The 14397-nt window shown below is 54.0% G+C and overlaps 1 protein-coding gene across 3 annotated transcripts in view; it reads right to left on the bottom strand.

Annotated features, from left to right (window-relative positions):
* Jade2 (jade family PHD finger 2) overlaps window positions 1-14397 on the bottom strand; it is a 50161-nt gene that overhangs the window by 35543 nt on the left and 221 nt on the right. Inside the window, exons 1-3 of one of the 3 annotated variants that reach the window (XM_075992702.1) lie at window positions 12911-13047; window positions 4709-4766; window positions 2595-2689 (exon numbers count right to left, since the gene is read on the bottom strand). In XM_075992702.1, coding sequence (XP_075848817.1) covers window positions 2595-2689; window positions 4709-4766 — 153 coding nt within the window. In that variant the 5' untranslated portion in view covers window positions 12911-13047. Of the gene's footprint in view, window positions 1-2594; window positions 2690-4708; window positions 4767-12624; window positions 12703-12910; window positions 13048-14397 lie in introns of those variants that run through there. The other 2 variants (XM_075992704.1, XM_075992703.1) reach the window with 2 other exon arrangements.

Raw genomic sequence — 14397 nt, 5'->3', positions numbered from 1 at the left:
TGCAGTTCAAGGAAGGGAAGACTCTTCAGCCCTTCTGGGTGGACATCACAGCCACCTGCAGGGGCTCCTGGTCTGGGCCTGGGCTGTGCACAGCTAGTTCCCAGAAAGGGCCTTTTGAGAGGTTCAAGTCTATTTTTGGGTACAAAGCCTCTGGGCTGGAAAACCCAAGAGGCAGGGGAATTTTATGCCCCCATGCAAATTGCTCTTTCTTCTCAGCCTTTGCTGACACCTGTTTCCTCCTAAGGTTGATCCCAGCCAGTGTAGAAAGCATCCCATCCCCCACGAGCTGGGGAGGGAGGCAGGGGACGAGATGGCTCCCGCAGGAGTTTCCCATTTCATGGCAATACATTTCATGCAAATACACAGAACCACAGGGAAGCTGGAGACAGGCAAGATGATCAGAGGCAACATTCTCAGGTCCCAAAAGTGCATGGTAGTTCCTGCCTCCCAGGACCAGGAGGGCCAAGGAAAGGTGACTACAAAGTTACTCATTCCATGAAGAGGCAGAACCTTCCAAGAGTCCACCCCCCGCTTTTTTTGCTTCCCAAACTGTGTTTGGTACACTCTGTCCTCCCAAGTAGCCAGCTAAGAAGAGGGTATAGAAGAGCCAAAGTGTGCTCTTACCCTTCAGAGCCAACATCCAATTCCCTCCTTCACTACAACCCCAGAAACACCTCCCTCTCGCTTCCACCCAACCCACGTTTGGAAGGTATGAAGGCTGGGGCGATGGCCCAGCGGGTGCTTGCTGCCAAGTCTAAGGGCCTGAACTTGACCCTGGTAACCCAAATGGCAGAAAGATTCGACTCCTTCGAATTGTTCCCTGCCCTCCACATGCATGCCATGACATAGACATGGACTCATGTGTACCTATGGGTTACATGCATGCACTAAACAAATCACTGTAACTTAAAAGGGAGATGAAAAACCACTCTCACAGGGTCCCAATCCCACCTCCCAAGGGAAGGGTCCTAGCGCAGGACATCTTGGAAGGCATCGAGTCTTTTTTTAAGTACAAAGCTCTGGGGAAGACCAGCTAAAAGCATATAGGATGACCACCCCAAATTCACATCCAGGGGCTGGTAAAATCGGACAGCACATGTCCCTAGTGGAGAGCGACAGGAAAAGGGACGTGGCTTGAGAAAAGACATGGTCCTTCACCCCATATCAACTGCAAAGCAGCTGCATGCATGAAGACCAGGTTGGAAATGCAGAGCCCCAAAGTTCTCCCAGCCACTTTATTTATTTGTTATAAATTTATTTTCGAAACAGCCTTAGCTGCCCCGGAACTCGATTTGTAGACTCGCCTGCCTCTGCCTCCAGAGTGCTGGGATTAAAGGAGTGTACCACTATGTAGTGGTGAGGTGGGCAGGCCTGCTTTTTGTCCTGCCCAGCTCCGGCACGGCTAGCTTAGCCCCGGAAACAATAACACAGAAACTGTATTCATTTAAACACTGCCTGGCCCATTATATCTAGCCTCTTCTTGGCTAACTTCACATCTTAATTATCCCATTTCTAATAATCTGTGTATCACCACGAGGTGGTGACTTACCGGGAAAGATCCTAACCTACGTCCATCTCGTGTCGGAGAATCATGGAGTCTGCCTGTCTCTCTCTGCTTTCTTCCTCCTACAATTCTGCTCTGTCTTCCACGCCTACCTATGTTCTGACCTATCAGGCCAAGCAGTTTTCTTTATTAATTAACCAATGAAAGCAACAGATAGATAGAAGATCCTCCTACATCACCACTACGTCTGGCTGGCTATTGTAGCCACACTTAAACCAAGGGCCTCTTCTCTGCCCAATAGCATTGCCAGTGAAGTCCTCAGAAGGAACAGTAGGGCTCCTGCATGCAATTTTTCATAGGCCACAGGAAGCAAGGTCTTAATGCCAGTTCATGAACCCAAGGACTCCCTCCACAGAAGCCATAAACACTTCTACGGTCAGGACATGAAAGCATTACCCCGGGTCAAAACAAGGAAGGCTTAACATGTAGGTACACACCAAGTGTTGTCAGAAGCATCTAATGGTTCTGAACACTTCTACCTTTCTGTCCAGCACCAGCAAACCTTGTCATCCTCGGTTCTGTATCGAAGCACCCGAAATCCCTTTACTCTTTAATCTGCTGCCACCTGCTCTAAATTACAAGCTGTAAGTGAGCTACTTTCTTCCTCAGCAGCCAGTGGAATCTTTTTTAAACTATGATGCCCGATGTGGTGGCACACACCTTCAGCACTCGGGAGGCAGAGGTATGTGGACCCCTGTGAGTGTAAGGCCAGCCTGGTCTACAGAGCATATTCCAGGTCAGCCTGGTCTACACAGAGAGACCCTGTATCATGACAACAAACACATCAGATTGTATCACTATCTTGTTATGAACATTCAAAGGCTTCTCTCAGGTCAAGAAGAACAGCTTAGACAAACTGTCCCCCAATCATTCCATCCTGCCACACTGGTTACCTCTGACCCTCTGCCAAGAACACGTGGCCTTCATACATCTTCTCAGCCTGCTCTCTCACTCCCAACAGGTGTCTGGTCTAGTCACCTCCCCGGCTCAGCTTCACCCTTCCGGGAACCTTACCACCATCATTACCTACCTCGGAGGGCTTCTTTTCGTTCTGCCGGGGCCAGCCCGACTTGGTACTGCTGGGCAGTTTGGAACATCTTGATGCTGATGTGGATGTCACGTGACCTGCAGATAGACCACAGGCCATGAAGGGTCCTGGAGGGTCAGAATCAGCACCCAACCACATCAGAGGATGGCAAGTCTCGAGAAGAGCCCCAGCTTGAAAGGTCAGGAGGTGGGAAGCACTGTCCCTGTTCTGGGCCCCAGCCTTTCCACAGACCAATGAAACTAACTATAAAGCCCCCTTCACTCACCACTGAAAAGGGGCTGAAGAAATCAAAGGCAGTTATCAGCTGGTTTTGTAGCTCCAAGAAAAGTCCCTGGACCTCTGAGGCTCTGCTTCCTACTTGGTCAAGGAACGCCTTGTCTCTCGTCTGCCCCAGGTTAAGTGTACCAAGGTATTTCTGTAGGTCCCAGTAAGATACAGAGGCCGGTTACGGCATGTGAAAGTAGCAATCTGGGCAGACCCAAGTGGCACTGGTCACCACAGACAAATAAATGACTTGATCCCTGTAAGCCTGGAAGGGGTGAATGGGTGATGGGTAAGTGTTAACTACCACGGCGACAGGAGCCAGAATCACCTAGGAGGCAGGTAAGCCTCCAGCAGACCTGTGAGGGACTGGTTAACTTCTGGCCAAGAGCCCAGAACTATTTGACTATTCTGCGTTAAAGAGGGAAGACCCACACTAAAGAGATCACACACAGGCTTGGGTCCTGAACTGTATAAAAAGGAGAAAGCAAGTTGAACCTCAGCACTCATCTCTCTCTCTTCTCAACTGCAGAAACAACTTGTGACCCTGCGCTCCGAGCTCTTGTCACCCCACTGTGGTAGACTGGACCCTGAACTGTGAGCCAGAATAAACCCTTCCTTAAGCTGCTTTGTCAGGGATTTTATCCCAGCAACAGGAAATGACACCAAGACAGGCTGGCCTCGAACTCATGCTTCTTCTTCAGCCTCCTCAGTGTGGAGAGTAGCTAGCTATCTGTTCGCTCTTCTGTAACACGAGTGATAATTTAGGAGATCCTCAAAGGTCCGTGTGTCAAAGACTTAGTCCTCTGGCTAAGGTGAGAAGCAGCGTGACTTTTTAGAGCCTGGAACCTCACAGGGATTGCCACTGAAGACAATCACTCAGGCATGGTGAGCTAAGTAAACCTTTCCTTTCATAGGCTAATAATTTCACATATTTCATGACAGTAACAAGAAGCTGATTAACGAGATATGGAACGAAGGGTCCTCGAAAGGCTGATTGAAGGATACTGTTATCTATAGCCTTAGAATGGTGCCAAGGGATTCCTCAGTTGGCCACGACTGTAGGGTCCGAAGCTTTTGCTAGACTACAGGGCAATGGCCTCAACAAGAAGGGTCACGAAGACTCAAGGCTTTTTCTACTTTTGTTTTAGACAGTCTCACTAACCAGCCCTAGCGGAGCTGGAACCTACAACAGGAACCCTTCTCTCCACTTCTAGACATCCAACCGACACACCCAGCCCTTATCTAACCTACCTCTGAGAATCTACTGCCAAGATTCCATGAAGGATGTGCTTCTTCATTAATTTCTTCAGCCAACATTTATAAAATACCTACTATGTGCCATAGTGAACACGATAGGAATCCTCTGATCAGAGTTTGCCACTGGTTACGAAGTTACTTGTTCTATTTTAATAATTAACTAACTATAATAAAAGGCTACAAAGCGTCTGTTTTGGAGAGACTCCTAAAAGGGTCCTCACTCAACAGAAAGCCAAAGAATTAATTTTTTTCTCCTTTATTAGGCAATAGCAAATACCCTGAGGATCAGAGTTGGTCTATTCTGATCAGAAGGAAGGCGTACCTAGAGGGTGGGGTCCCCAAAGGGGATGGTGAGGCTCTGGTTAGGGCAGGGACTGGCTACCTCAGGGGCAGAGGAACCTGACTTGAATTGGTCTCACCCGTGTGACAGCCCTGGGCTGAACTGAATGGAGGGTCAGCCTCCTCCTACCAAGTCTTTGGGCCTGCCAGTATTCCTTATAGGCTGCCCCTCTAGAGCCTTAGGTGGCAGGGCCTTACTATCAGTGGTATCGGAGCCCCAGGTGGGAGGGCCTTACTGTCAGTGGTATCGGAGTTCTCACTGCTGATGGAGTATTTTCGCCTCTTCTCTTCCATCTGCAACAAAAGGCAAGAAGGATCATTACCTTCACAGACACCCAAGGAAATCCTCAGTCTTTCTGGAAAACACCTCAACAGCTGCATCCTCGACCCACACGTCCACGCAGAGAAGGATAAGGGCACGCCTCTCTTCCAGCCTCATCCTTCCCCGACCCACTCACAGGGCCAACATTTGTTAAAGGTTCTGACAAGAAGTCTGTCCAGTGGACAGGACTGCAGAGAGACCAGAAGGCACAAACCGAAATGTGACAATGACCACTCAAGTCCCGGTTCCCAGTCAATGAAATGAGCTGACCAGAAAATATCACCTACTGCAGGTACCTCCTGAGCATCCCTAGAGGGAGGAGGGAGAAGAGGGAATAAGGATGATTCTGCCAGGACCATGCTCTCAAGGTAAGGCACAAACCATGATTGAGGCCAAATCCTGAGCATAGTGGCTATGGGCTGTGGAAACAGGGTAGCAGGTCCTTTCTCAGATAAAATGTAATCCTACTTTATCTCAACCGCACCATCTAACTTCTCAGACACTAAGGGTGGCTCCCTCACATGACCCTCAGAACCTCATCCACAGGACCGAGCGCCGGACAGCTGATGTAAGATCCAGCCCCATTTACAGATGATGCTTGCCTCATCCCACTCCTAACTGTCTGGATGGAGATGAGCATCGAACCCCAGAGTCTAAGGCCTGATCCCCAAGGTTACCCTGAGCTCCTTTTGTGCAAAGAATCAGCTTCAACCTGGAAAGCTGTGCTTTTCCATTTCTTCCCCAGGTCTTGAAAAATCTGAATGGTGGAGCCCGCTTGGTTAATACCAAGTCACATTAAGGGACTCCCACCACGTTCCCGCTCAATCCTAGAATGGCCTCACAACAGCCAGTGACCCCCCATCCTGTCCTCTCTCTAGACAGTCCTTGTCAAACTATGGGGTGCCCCTGCCTACCTTCCTGCAGTGCTGCAGAGACAGTGGGTAAGAGAGGCACCTACTTGAGGTCAAGGGTAAAGCAGGAAGATCATTGTGGTTGGCCCAGAGATCTGGGTAAGCGTCCTCCCCACTGTCCCCCAAGAGAATGAGAGGAGCCCAATGGGGCTGCTTGTTTGATGTCCAGTGTTTCCTAAAGGCCAAGAGAGTGAAAGACACCTGCCAGAGCAAGCAACCCAAGAGCAAGGAACACTAAAGACCTGTTCTTTATGGCAGACGGGGTGGTGGGGGGTGTGTCACCTAGCACACAAGAACACCATGGGGAATCTCAGGCTAGCCCTTGGTTAATAGTGTATATGGCAACTGCCTTCCCCTCACTCTTAGAACCTAAGAGATGAGGAAACCGAGGCTCAGAAGTTACCCAAGGTGACAATGTTTGTACCAGACTTCGCCTTTTGTGACCTCCAGGATCTGAGGAAGGCTGGCTTTCTAAAGAACTCTGGCCTTGGCCCACATATGGGCCCACTTAGCCCTGTCGCTGGTGTGGCAGTAAATTCACCCCTCCAGCTCCTCCATCAACCCTGTCCAGGAACTGCTCTCATTTCCAAGGAGGGCAACAGTATTTCTAAACTGGGAGCTCCTGCAGCACTAAGAGTTGGCTGGGGGCTGAGGGCAGAGCTCAGTAGCCACCTGCGGTGTGCTTAGGCACAAGTCCCTGGGTGTGACCTCCAATCCAGGAGGAAGAGGAGCAGGAGCTATGGACTTAGGAGTGTTGGGTTCAGATCCTAGCCCTACCGGTAGCTCACAAGGCCAGAGGTCTTGGCAAAGACATACTTCCCCCAGGAGGTAAACTGGATCTGATTTCCCCATACATTTGAATTTTAAAAAGCTGGCGACTGAGTCAGGATTTGAAGAACACCCTGAGAGGGCCAAACGAAACACATTTGTTGGCTAGAATCAGCTGGCCAGACTCAGTGAGAAGCACTCTAAGCACAGCGGCTGGAGCGCTGCACGGTTACTAACTAGCTAGTAAACGCGCACAGGCGGCCTTGAGCCAGAATGGGGAGCCCTACCAGGGCCAGCCCTTTGGAAAGAACAGGCAGGGACCATGGCTGCCCAGGCCCTTCTCATAGTGCTGGGTCCTTGTCCAGAGACCAACAGGTGACCCTGTCAGCTTGCAGACCTACACCCGGCCTCCTCAATGAGGCAGCCCCTTCGTGTTATAAACCACATGGCGCACTGGCAAGAATGGGGACAGTTAACAGGCAGGAGTGACGGAGCTGCCATCAGCCTGGCCTCGGGTTTTCCCAGCTCTCCCCAGGCACGGTCTGTTGCGGCAGATGACTCCAGTGGCGCTAGGCACTTGCTTTTGAAGGAAGTAGTTAGTCCTGAAATCCTGTCTGCAGAGGAGAGTCTGAGCAAGAAGGATCTTCTGGGTCCACTGCCAGCCCAGGATAGCACCACACACGGGGAGCTCTCTGGACTGTGGGTGACCAAAGGGCCCTCAACAGAGCAGTAGTGGCCCATGGCCTCCGTGTCTCCTCTGCACCCGTCAACCTCTGGCCAGTCCCGTGCACACCCAATCCAACTCCACGATCATCCCACCGGGTCACGCCCATCTCACCTCCCACCTGGTCCATTCATTTCCTTGCTCTCGCTACCGCGTTCGCCTCGGACTCATAACTCCACACGGCAATCAAAGAAATCTTTAAAGCATAAAGCCTATCACACCGCCAACTCCTGCCCCCCACCCCCAAACTCTTTCACAGGCTTCCAGCTGATCCAAGGCCAAATTCTCATATCCTCTCCAGAGCCTACAGCAATTTGGACCCTGCCTACCTCAAGGTTGACAGTGACTACCCCCTTCCTTCCTCACTACGTTCCCAACACAGTGACCTCCCTTTCGTAAGACTGGGGACTGAACCTAGGACCTCCTTCACGAAAGACAAGAACGCTACCACTCAACCACAGCCGCAGCCCCTGCCTCTTTTTGTTTTCTCTTCCAAGTCAAAGGTTCTCCATGCTTCCAGACCCGGGCACAAGCTGGGTCGGCTGCCCATGTCAGTTACTGCCCATTACCCTGCTTAGAGAAGTTAGCTGCCCTGTTTCTGTCTTCGGAGAACCCGTCAGTGTGTGGAGCTACCGCCAAACATCCTCCTCGGGACTGCGTAAAGAGCTGTCTGGCTAGAACGCCAGGAACCCTCTCAAGGGTTAAGCCCAGCGCGGGCTCCTACCTCCTCTGCTTCTCTTAGCAGAATTGGACCCAGGATCATGGGGAGTACTGAGCAAACTCTGGTCCCTCCCCCCTGGAGTGTCAGGACCACACAGCCCAGCTGGCCGGCCTGCTGCTGGCAGACACCAACACCCCAGCCCAAGATTCCCTCCTGTTTCCACAGTCCTCTTTCCCAGTCTTGACCCTACACATTTTCCAGGCAGCTTTATTTGGTTGGGCTCCTGGCTAATAACCAATGTCAACTCAGTAATAGGGCAGCAATTTGGTGGCAGATGTTTTCTTGGCAGCACAGGCCATCGTCTTTAGTCCCCACTAAAGTTCTGGCCCTGGAACACCACTGCCCAATGCCAGTCTCTTTTAAAGATGTCTCTGCAAATAAATTCAAATAAACACCCTGGGCCTCCATTAACGCCCTCCCAGTTGACCCTGGGAACAGTGGGTCTTTCAGGCTAGCTACTGCAGCCACTCCCTGGGGCAGTTAAAACACCCCAACCTGGCCTCCGGCCTCTCCTCTCCAGAGGCCACTAGGCTGCCCTCACACACACAGCAGGATTCCGTCCTCCTGAAAAAAAAGTGGGGGTGGGGGACCTTCAAGTAGGCAGTTTACCATTCCAGACACAATCTCTCAGAGAGAAACAAAAACTCTCCCTGTCTGAGGCAGACCGCGAAGGCGTGTGTGTAATAAGATGCTAATACAATTTAATGATATTTCGGCTGGAAAACCTGTCCTCAGAGCCTCCTTGTGCAAGGAAGGCCAGACATTCAGAAAACAAGAGCTCGCGCACTCCTTAACCGCTTCAAACGGGGGTCACAGCCCCACTCTTTCCCATCTCTCATTAACTTTAATGCCTTCTTGGGGACAATAATTGCAGATACAGAACGTGCTTTTGTGCGCACAGGGCAGAGGGCTGCTGTCTGTGACTGTCAACTCTACTTCTCCAAGCCCTAGGGGAACCTGAACCCTCTCCTACCACATCACTGCCTACCTGCAATTATAAGAGTCCCCACCAGGCTCCAGCTTCCAGCGCCTATATGCACTGTGCAGGACAGCTCTAGGGACTCAACCAAGGAGATCCCACGAATGTGATGGGTTCTGTCTAATCTGTCATTTGGTACTTCCTCAACCTTATCTACCCCCCCCCAACACCCAGGGCAAAACTCAGTGGACTGTTCTAAGTCTAGCTGCCCAAGGACACCTGTTGGATGCTTCTCATCTCTTCTGCACAGAAGACAGCTGTCTTGCTGGCCTAGCCTGGAGCTGACAGCAAAGACCAGGGTGTAGATAATGAACTGGCCACCCTCAGTTCATTAAGAGCAAGACTGGCTGCTATGGTGCGGGTGCTACCACACACCTCACTTCGGGCTTTTCCCCCTTCCCTTTTCATTGAGGCGATAGACTGAACCCAAGGCCTTGCACTCGCTAGACCAACTACATCCTCAGTCTCAGGGTGAGTCTTTAAGACAGTCATTCATTTCCTATGCTTACTTAGACAGGAATTATCATCAATCCCACTGGCTGATAAACTGAGATTCACAGTGCCTTTGCCATTGCTGGAAACTCCATTCAAACCTAGGCCAGCTGGCTGCCCCGTCAAGGGGCTCAGGTCTGTAGGGAGACCTTCAGTTCCTAGCATGAATGGAAGTTTTCCAAACTCCAATGGGATGGCTGAGGGGAAGCGGAGAGGACTGCCTGAGGCCCCAGAACCAACCTCCCTTAGTGCCTAAACTTTGAGCTTAGACCCACCACTTCAGAGTTTAAGTCACATGACACAGGTCTCATATTGGAACAAGTCAAAGTTATGTCCCAAAGTTATCTGGCCTCCTCTCATCCAACTTAAACATCCACGGAATTTCCAGAGGGCCTGTTGCACACTCAGTGAAGTACCTGATGGGTGCAGAAGACAACCAGCCACCTTCTAGTCTAACAAAAACACTGGCTGTAAATACCAGAACACGCTGCCCACCACCTCAAAAATAGAGGAGTCGGTGTCAAAGGCTTAACTTGGATAGTAAGGAACTCTAGGGAGCTGTGGAAATCACATATCCAAACTGTCAGCGTGAGCTAAGTGCTGAAATACCATAGACTCTTGGGTAAGAGTCACCGGCCATCTAGCCCAGCAATTTGGGAAATGGAAAAGCTTGTTGGATGGTAAAACATTTGCTGTATCCAGAGTCCAAATAACCCTGTCCTTAAACACTTCATCTGTGAAGAGTGCTGGGAAGACCCTTGGCCAAACAGTTTCAAAACCAACATTCACTGGTAAGTCCTGCTGCGCAGGGTGAGGACTTCCCTCTACCAAGCATTTGCTGTGGAACCAAATGCTTTTCCACTCCAAACAACAGCCAACAGCACTTGGAACTACGGAGGAGAGGGCTCCAGATCAAACAAACATCCTCCCCCACCACCACCACGCAAACTTTCTCAATAAATTATTCGCCCGCTTCGGATCAAAGCCTGTTTTTGCAGCCTGTGACCTAAAAAGCAAATAGCATAGCCTAAACATGAAAGCCTTCCTCCTTGACTGGGTCAGTTTTATTACTCATCCAACCCCCCTTACAGTTTATTCTGTTATTTTCCTCCTCTGCTTTAGTGGATTGCTCTGCGAGTCCCAACCCGCCCAAGGAAAATGGGACAATTGGTCCAGGAGGGTTGGTGTGTTCGCTTGGGGCACTAAGGGGAAAAAAGAAATCAGGCTAGGGAAAAAGAAGTCAGTACCCTGGGAACCCAGGAAGCAGGGCCAGGCCCGGTTGGCAACCCGCTGCCTGGCCCTCCTGCCAAATGTCCTACTGGGAATTTTACCAGTGAGATGAGACAGTGCCACTTTGGGAGGTGAACCCACCTCCCAAACTCGGGCCTGTTTGCAAATATAAATGTTTAAGGGTACACCCTAACTGTTCTTTCTGGCTCAAAACTCTTCATTTCAAAAAGGGGCTCCCTATCCCCTCCTGCACTTCTCTGAAAACAATTATAATCCCTCCCACTGACCTCTTGCAAACTACCTCTGGGTAAAACTTTGTACCTCGGAATTCTGCAGATGGGGGGGGGTGCTAGGGGCAAGGGTGAAGTTTGGAAATCTTCAGAGACCTGAGATGGCCAGTGCAATGTACTGTCGGACATAAAGAAACCCGGCGCCCCTCCCCCGCCCCCCAGCAGGAGGCCTGAGGCCAAGCTGGTTTAAAAAAAAAAGTGCCCAGGCCGGCTGCAGTCGCTAAGGGGATTAGAAGAAGGTTGCGCGCCTCCAGCCTGCCCCTGGTGGCGGGCGATGGGCACGCAGGTTGAAGGCGCGCCGGCGTGATTCCGACCGCGGGAGCTGGGAGGAGGAGCCGGAGGTGGCTGCGGGGGGCTCCGGCCCAGGCGTAGGAAGGGCAAGAGGCGGTTCGGGCCGGGGGCGGTGCCAGGAGGTGGGTGGGCTTGGCGCCCGAGGCGGGGGAGGGCTCTAGGGGGACTCTGGGAAGGGCAACTGAGCCCCGGGTGGGGGCAGGGGTGCTGAGTGGGGTAGGGGTGTGCAGTAGGGGTACCGGGTAGGTTGGCTGGGCCTCTCTGTAAGGTAAAGAGAAGCCTCCAAGCCGGTTTTGCAAATGTCCTCACCCTCCGGCAGAACAGCTAGGAGTCGCCAAGCTGACCCAGGATAAGCTCTTGCCGGGAGAAGGGGTGTCTCGGGACCCAGGGATGGGCGGGAAGGGACCGTGGGGAGCTACAAGTCTGCACCCTGGCTGGGAGTGGGCGTGCGAGAGCCGCTCCGCAGGCGCAGGCAAGTGGGTGGGAAGGAGGGAGGGAGAGGGAGGAAGGAGGTGAGCCGGGAAGATGCCACTGCCGGGGGCGGGGCGGGGCCGGGGATCCGCCGGAGGGACTGCAGCAGTGCTTGGTGGGGGCGGGGGCTGCAATGTCACTCATTTTGGGGTCAGGTGCGTGTGTCCTAGGCAGGGCTCGCCACTTGCCCACTGCTCCTAGGTACCACCCAGAGTGTAAGGGCGGAGGGCAGGGAGCTGCAGAGTACTCCCCAAAGCGGGACGCGAACCGGCAGAGTTGGGAGAAGGTAAACAAGGGCCACGCCCCCTGCCGTCGCCCCGCGAGCGCGCACCCGCCGCTCCGGCCGTCGCCGGTACATTTCCACTCTAGCAGCAGCGCCTCTTCCCCCACCGGACTCCCGCGCAACCCCGAACGGCTTCTGCCCCCTACCCCCAGTACGCACCCTAGCTACCTGGGCTGCGTATCTTGCACTCACCTGGAAAGGTTGTCCCCCGCCCCTCAAAAAGAAAAAAAAACAACTAATTTGTGCAATGCCTCTGAGCCCAGAAACCGAGCATGCTGCCCCCGCGTGCAGCGCCCGCGTGCACCCAGCCTGGAAAGGGGGCGCAGGGCGGAGGCGGTGGCCCCCGGAAGGTGTCTAGGACTGGACCGGCTGCACGTGAGCCCAGCGCGGGGTCATGTGCATCGGCTCAGTCCGGTTCGGCACCCGGACGTGCTGCGTATCAACAAAATGAAACTCGGGGAGACAGAAGGGCAGATAGCTCCGGGTTTCCGTGCCCTGCTTCCCAACCGCTCGGCCTCCCCACCCCGCACCCCGGTAGCGCCGCAGCCCTTCGGGCCGGCCGGAGCCCGCGAGGCAACTTGCAGCGCCAGCACCCCCACCCGCCCGCGCCCCCTCGCCGGCCCAGGGGCGCTTTGCCGCAGTCATTAATAAAGAAGGTCGCCAGGCTCACCCTTCCAAAAGTTGTTGCATGTGCCCCTCTCAGCCTCCCCGCACTGTACTCTTTAAAACACGGCTGACCAACATGCGCAATCTCTCTCCCCAGTGCTGTGCGTCCCCCCCCCACCCCCCGCGCTGGCTTCCTAGAACAGGCAGCCAGCAAGAGAGAGAGGGAGCGAGTGAGCAAGAGAGAGAGAGGGAGCGAGGAGCACTGGCAGATCTGTTGCAAAAAAAAAAAAAGCCCACAAAATAATGCCGTTGAGATGCGCAGGGCCCATTCGCTGGGGGCTGGCTCTTACCTTGCTCCGCGGTGCCCTCCCGAGGGGCGCTGCCCTCAGCTACGCGCCGCGGCGGGGGCCGGCGCGGGAAGGATGCTCCCGAAGCCAGGAGCTCCTGGGGCCGGCGCGGGAGGGCGGGGGGCGCGCATCCATCCGGGGTCGTGGCGAGGGAGGCGACCGGGCCGCAGCGTCCCCAAGCCCCGCACCCCTGCTGGGAATACGGTCAGCCCTCCATCCCTGAGCTGGTGCCTCTAGGAGTGGGCGCAAAGTAACTCCATGGACGCTACTCACCCCCCCAAAAAATAGCCTCCAACTGCGATGGCCGCGGTCGGCACCATTCACCAACCCCCTGTGTATGTTTCTGTTTCTTTTTAAACCAAGACTTCCTTGTGATCTCTTTAGAGGAGAAAAAAAATGTGTTGGGGTGGGGGTGGGGTGGGGGCGGGCAGGAGGAGAGGGAGGGGGAGTAGCCACTTTTTTCTAATTCACTCGGATCTCCGCTCCCGGCACCCCCTCGCCGTGTCCCCCCCCCCCCTTCTCGCCCAGTTGTTTGGCTCCGGCGACAGTCCCAGGTAGCGTTGCGGGCCCCCCCCGTGGGGAGGGGTGCCCTGCATGGTCCCCCGCCCGCTTGCACGCGGGCCCGGACTCCTCGTGGACTCCGGGGCGCCCCCAGCCCGCCCTGTCCCCAGGGCCGGGCCCGAGCGCCGGCTGAGCCCGTGCAAGTCCCATCAGGTCGGCTCACACTTCACACACTCACACACATACCCCGCCCCTCCACTCGCTCACTCACACTTTCTGCTCACACCCCGCCCCCTTCGCGCCCCAGACCCAGGCGGAGCCCCCCACAACCTTAAAAAAAAAAAGCAAGCTTATACTTAAAAAAATCTTTTGGCGCCATATTAATGACGTACTTAAAATTTGCCATTTCTCCCTGCGTCAAAAAGACGTTTCTTTGCAAATAACAGCCTGGAGGCGACACTCGCGGAGGAAACGAGGCTTGCACGGAGTACCCCGCCCGCCCGCCCCACCCCCCCGGGACTCCGGAGCTGGAAGACCCTAGCCCTTCGCCAGGTTTAGGAATCACTGGTTTTAAAACCGGAATCGAATAAATCGCGTGGCGTTTTTTGCACCGCCAGAAGTGAGCAGAAAGTGCTGGCAGGAGTGCAGGGGAGGGGCGCGCATGGGGCTGGGGGGAGGGGGCGCGGTCCTCCTCCCCCACCCACACCAAATGCAAACTAGCATCCCAGGCAGGGAAACTTGAAATTGTGGGCGACCTCCGGTAAAAAGGGGCTGCTGGGGGGGGGTCCCTTCTTGGGCTCGTTGCCCCCTCCCCCTCGCGGGTGCCTCCTGGCGCCTGGTGCTGCCCTGCATTTCCGGGGGGGGGGGGAGTGAGGCGCGCTGTGATGGGTGGGTGGCTAGGAGGGTGGCAGCGCGTCCTAGCCTCAGGCGGAGTTTGCCCCCGGACACCCCCTTCCTTCTGCCTCGTGCCTCTTATAACCGCAAAGGGT

This window comes from Microtus pennsylvanicus, chromosome 11, assembly GCF_037038515.1.
Source record: "Microtus pennsylvanicus isolate mMicPen1 chromosome 11, mMicPen1.hap1, whole genome shotgun sequence".
NCBI classification, from domain to species: Eukaryota; Metazoa; Chordata; class Mammalia; order Rodentia; family Cricetidae; genus Microtus; species Microtus pennsylvanicus.
Note: the sequence above shows the minus strand (reverse complement) of the source record. Positions and strands in the feature narration are given on the sequence as shown.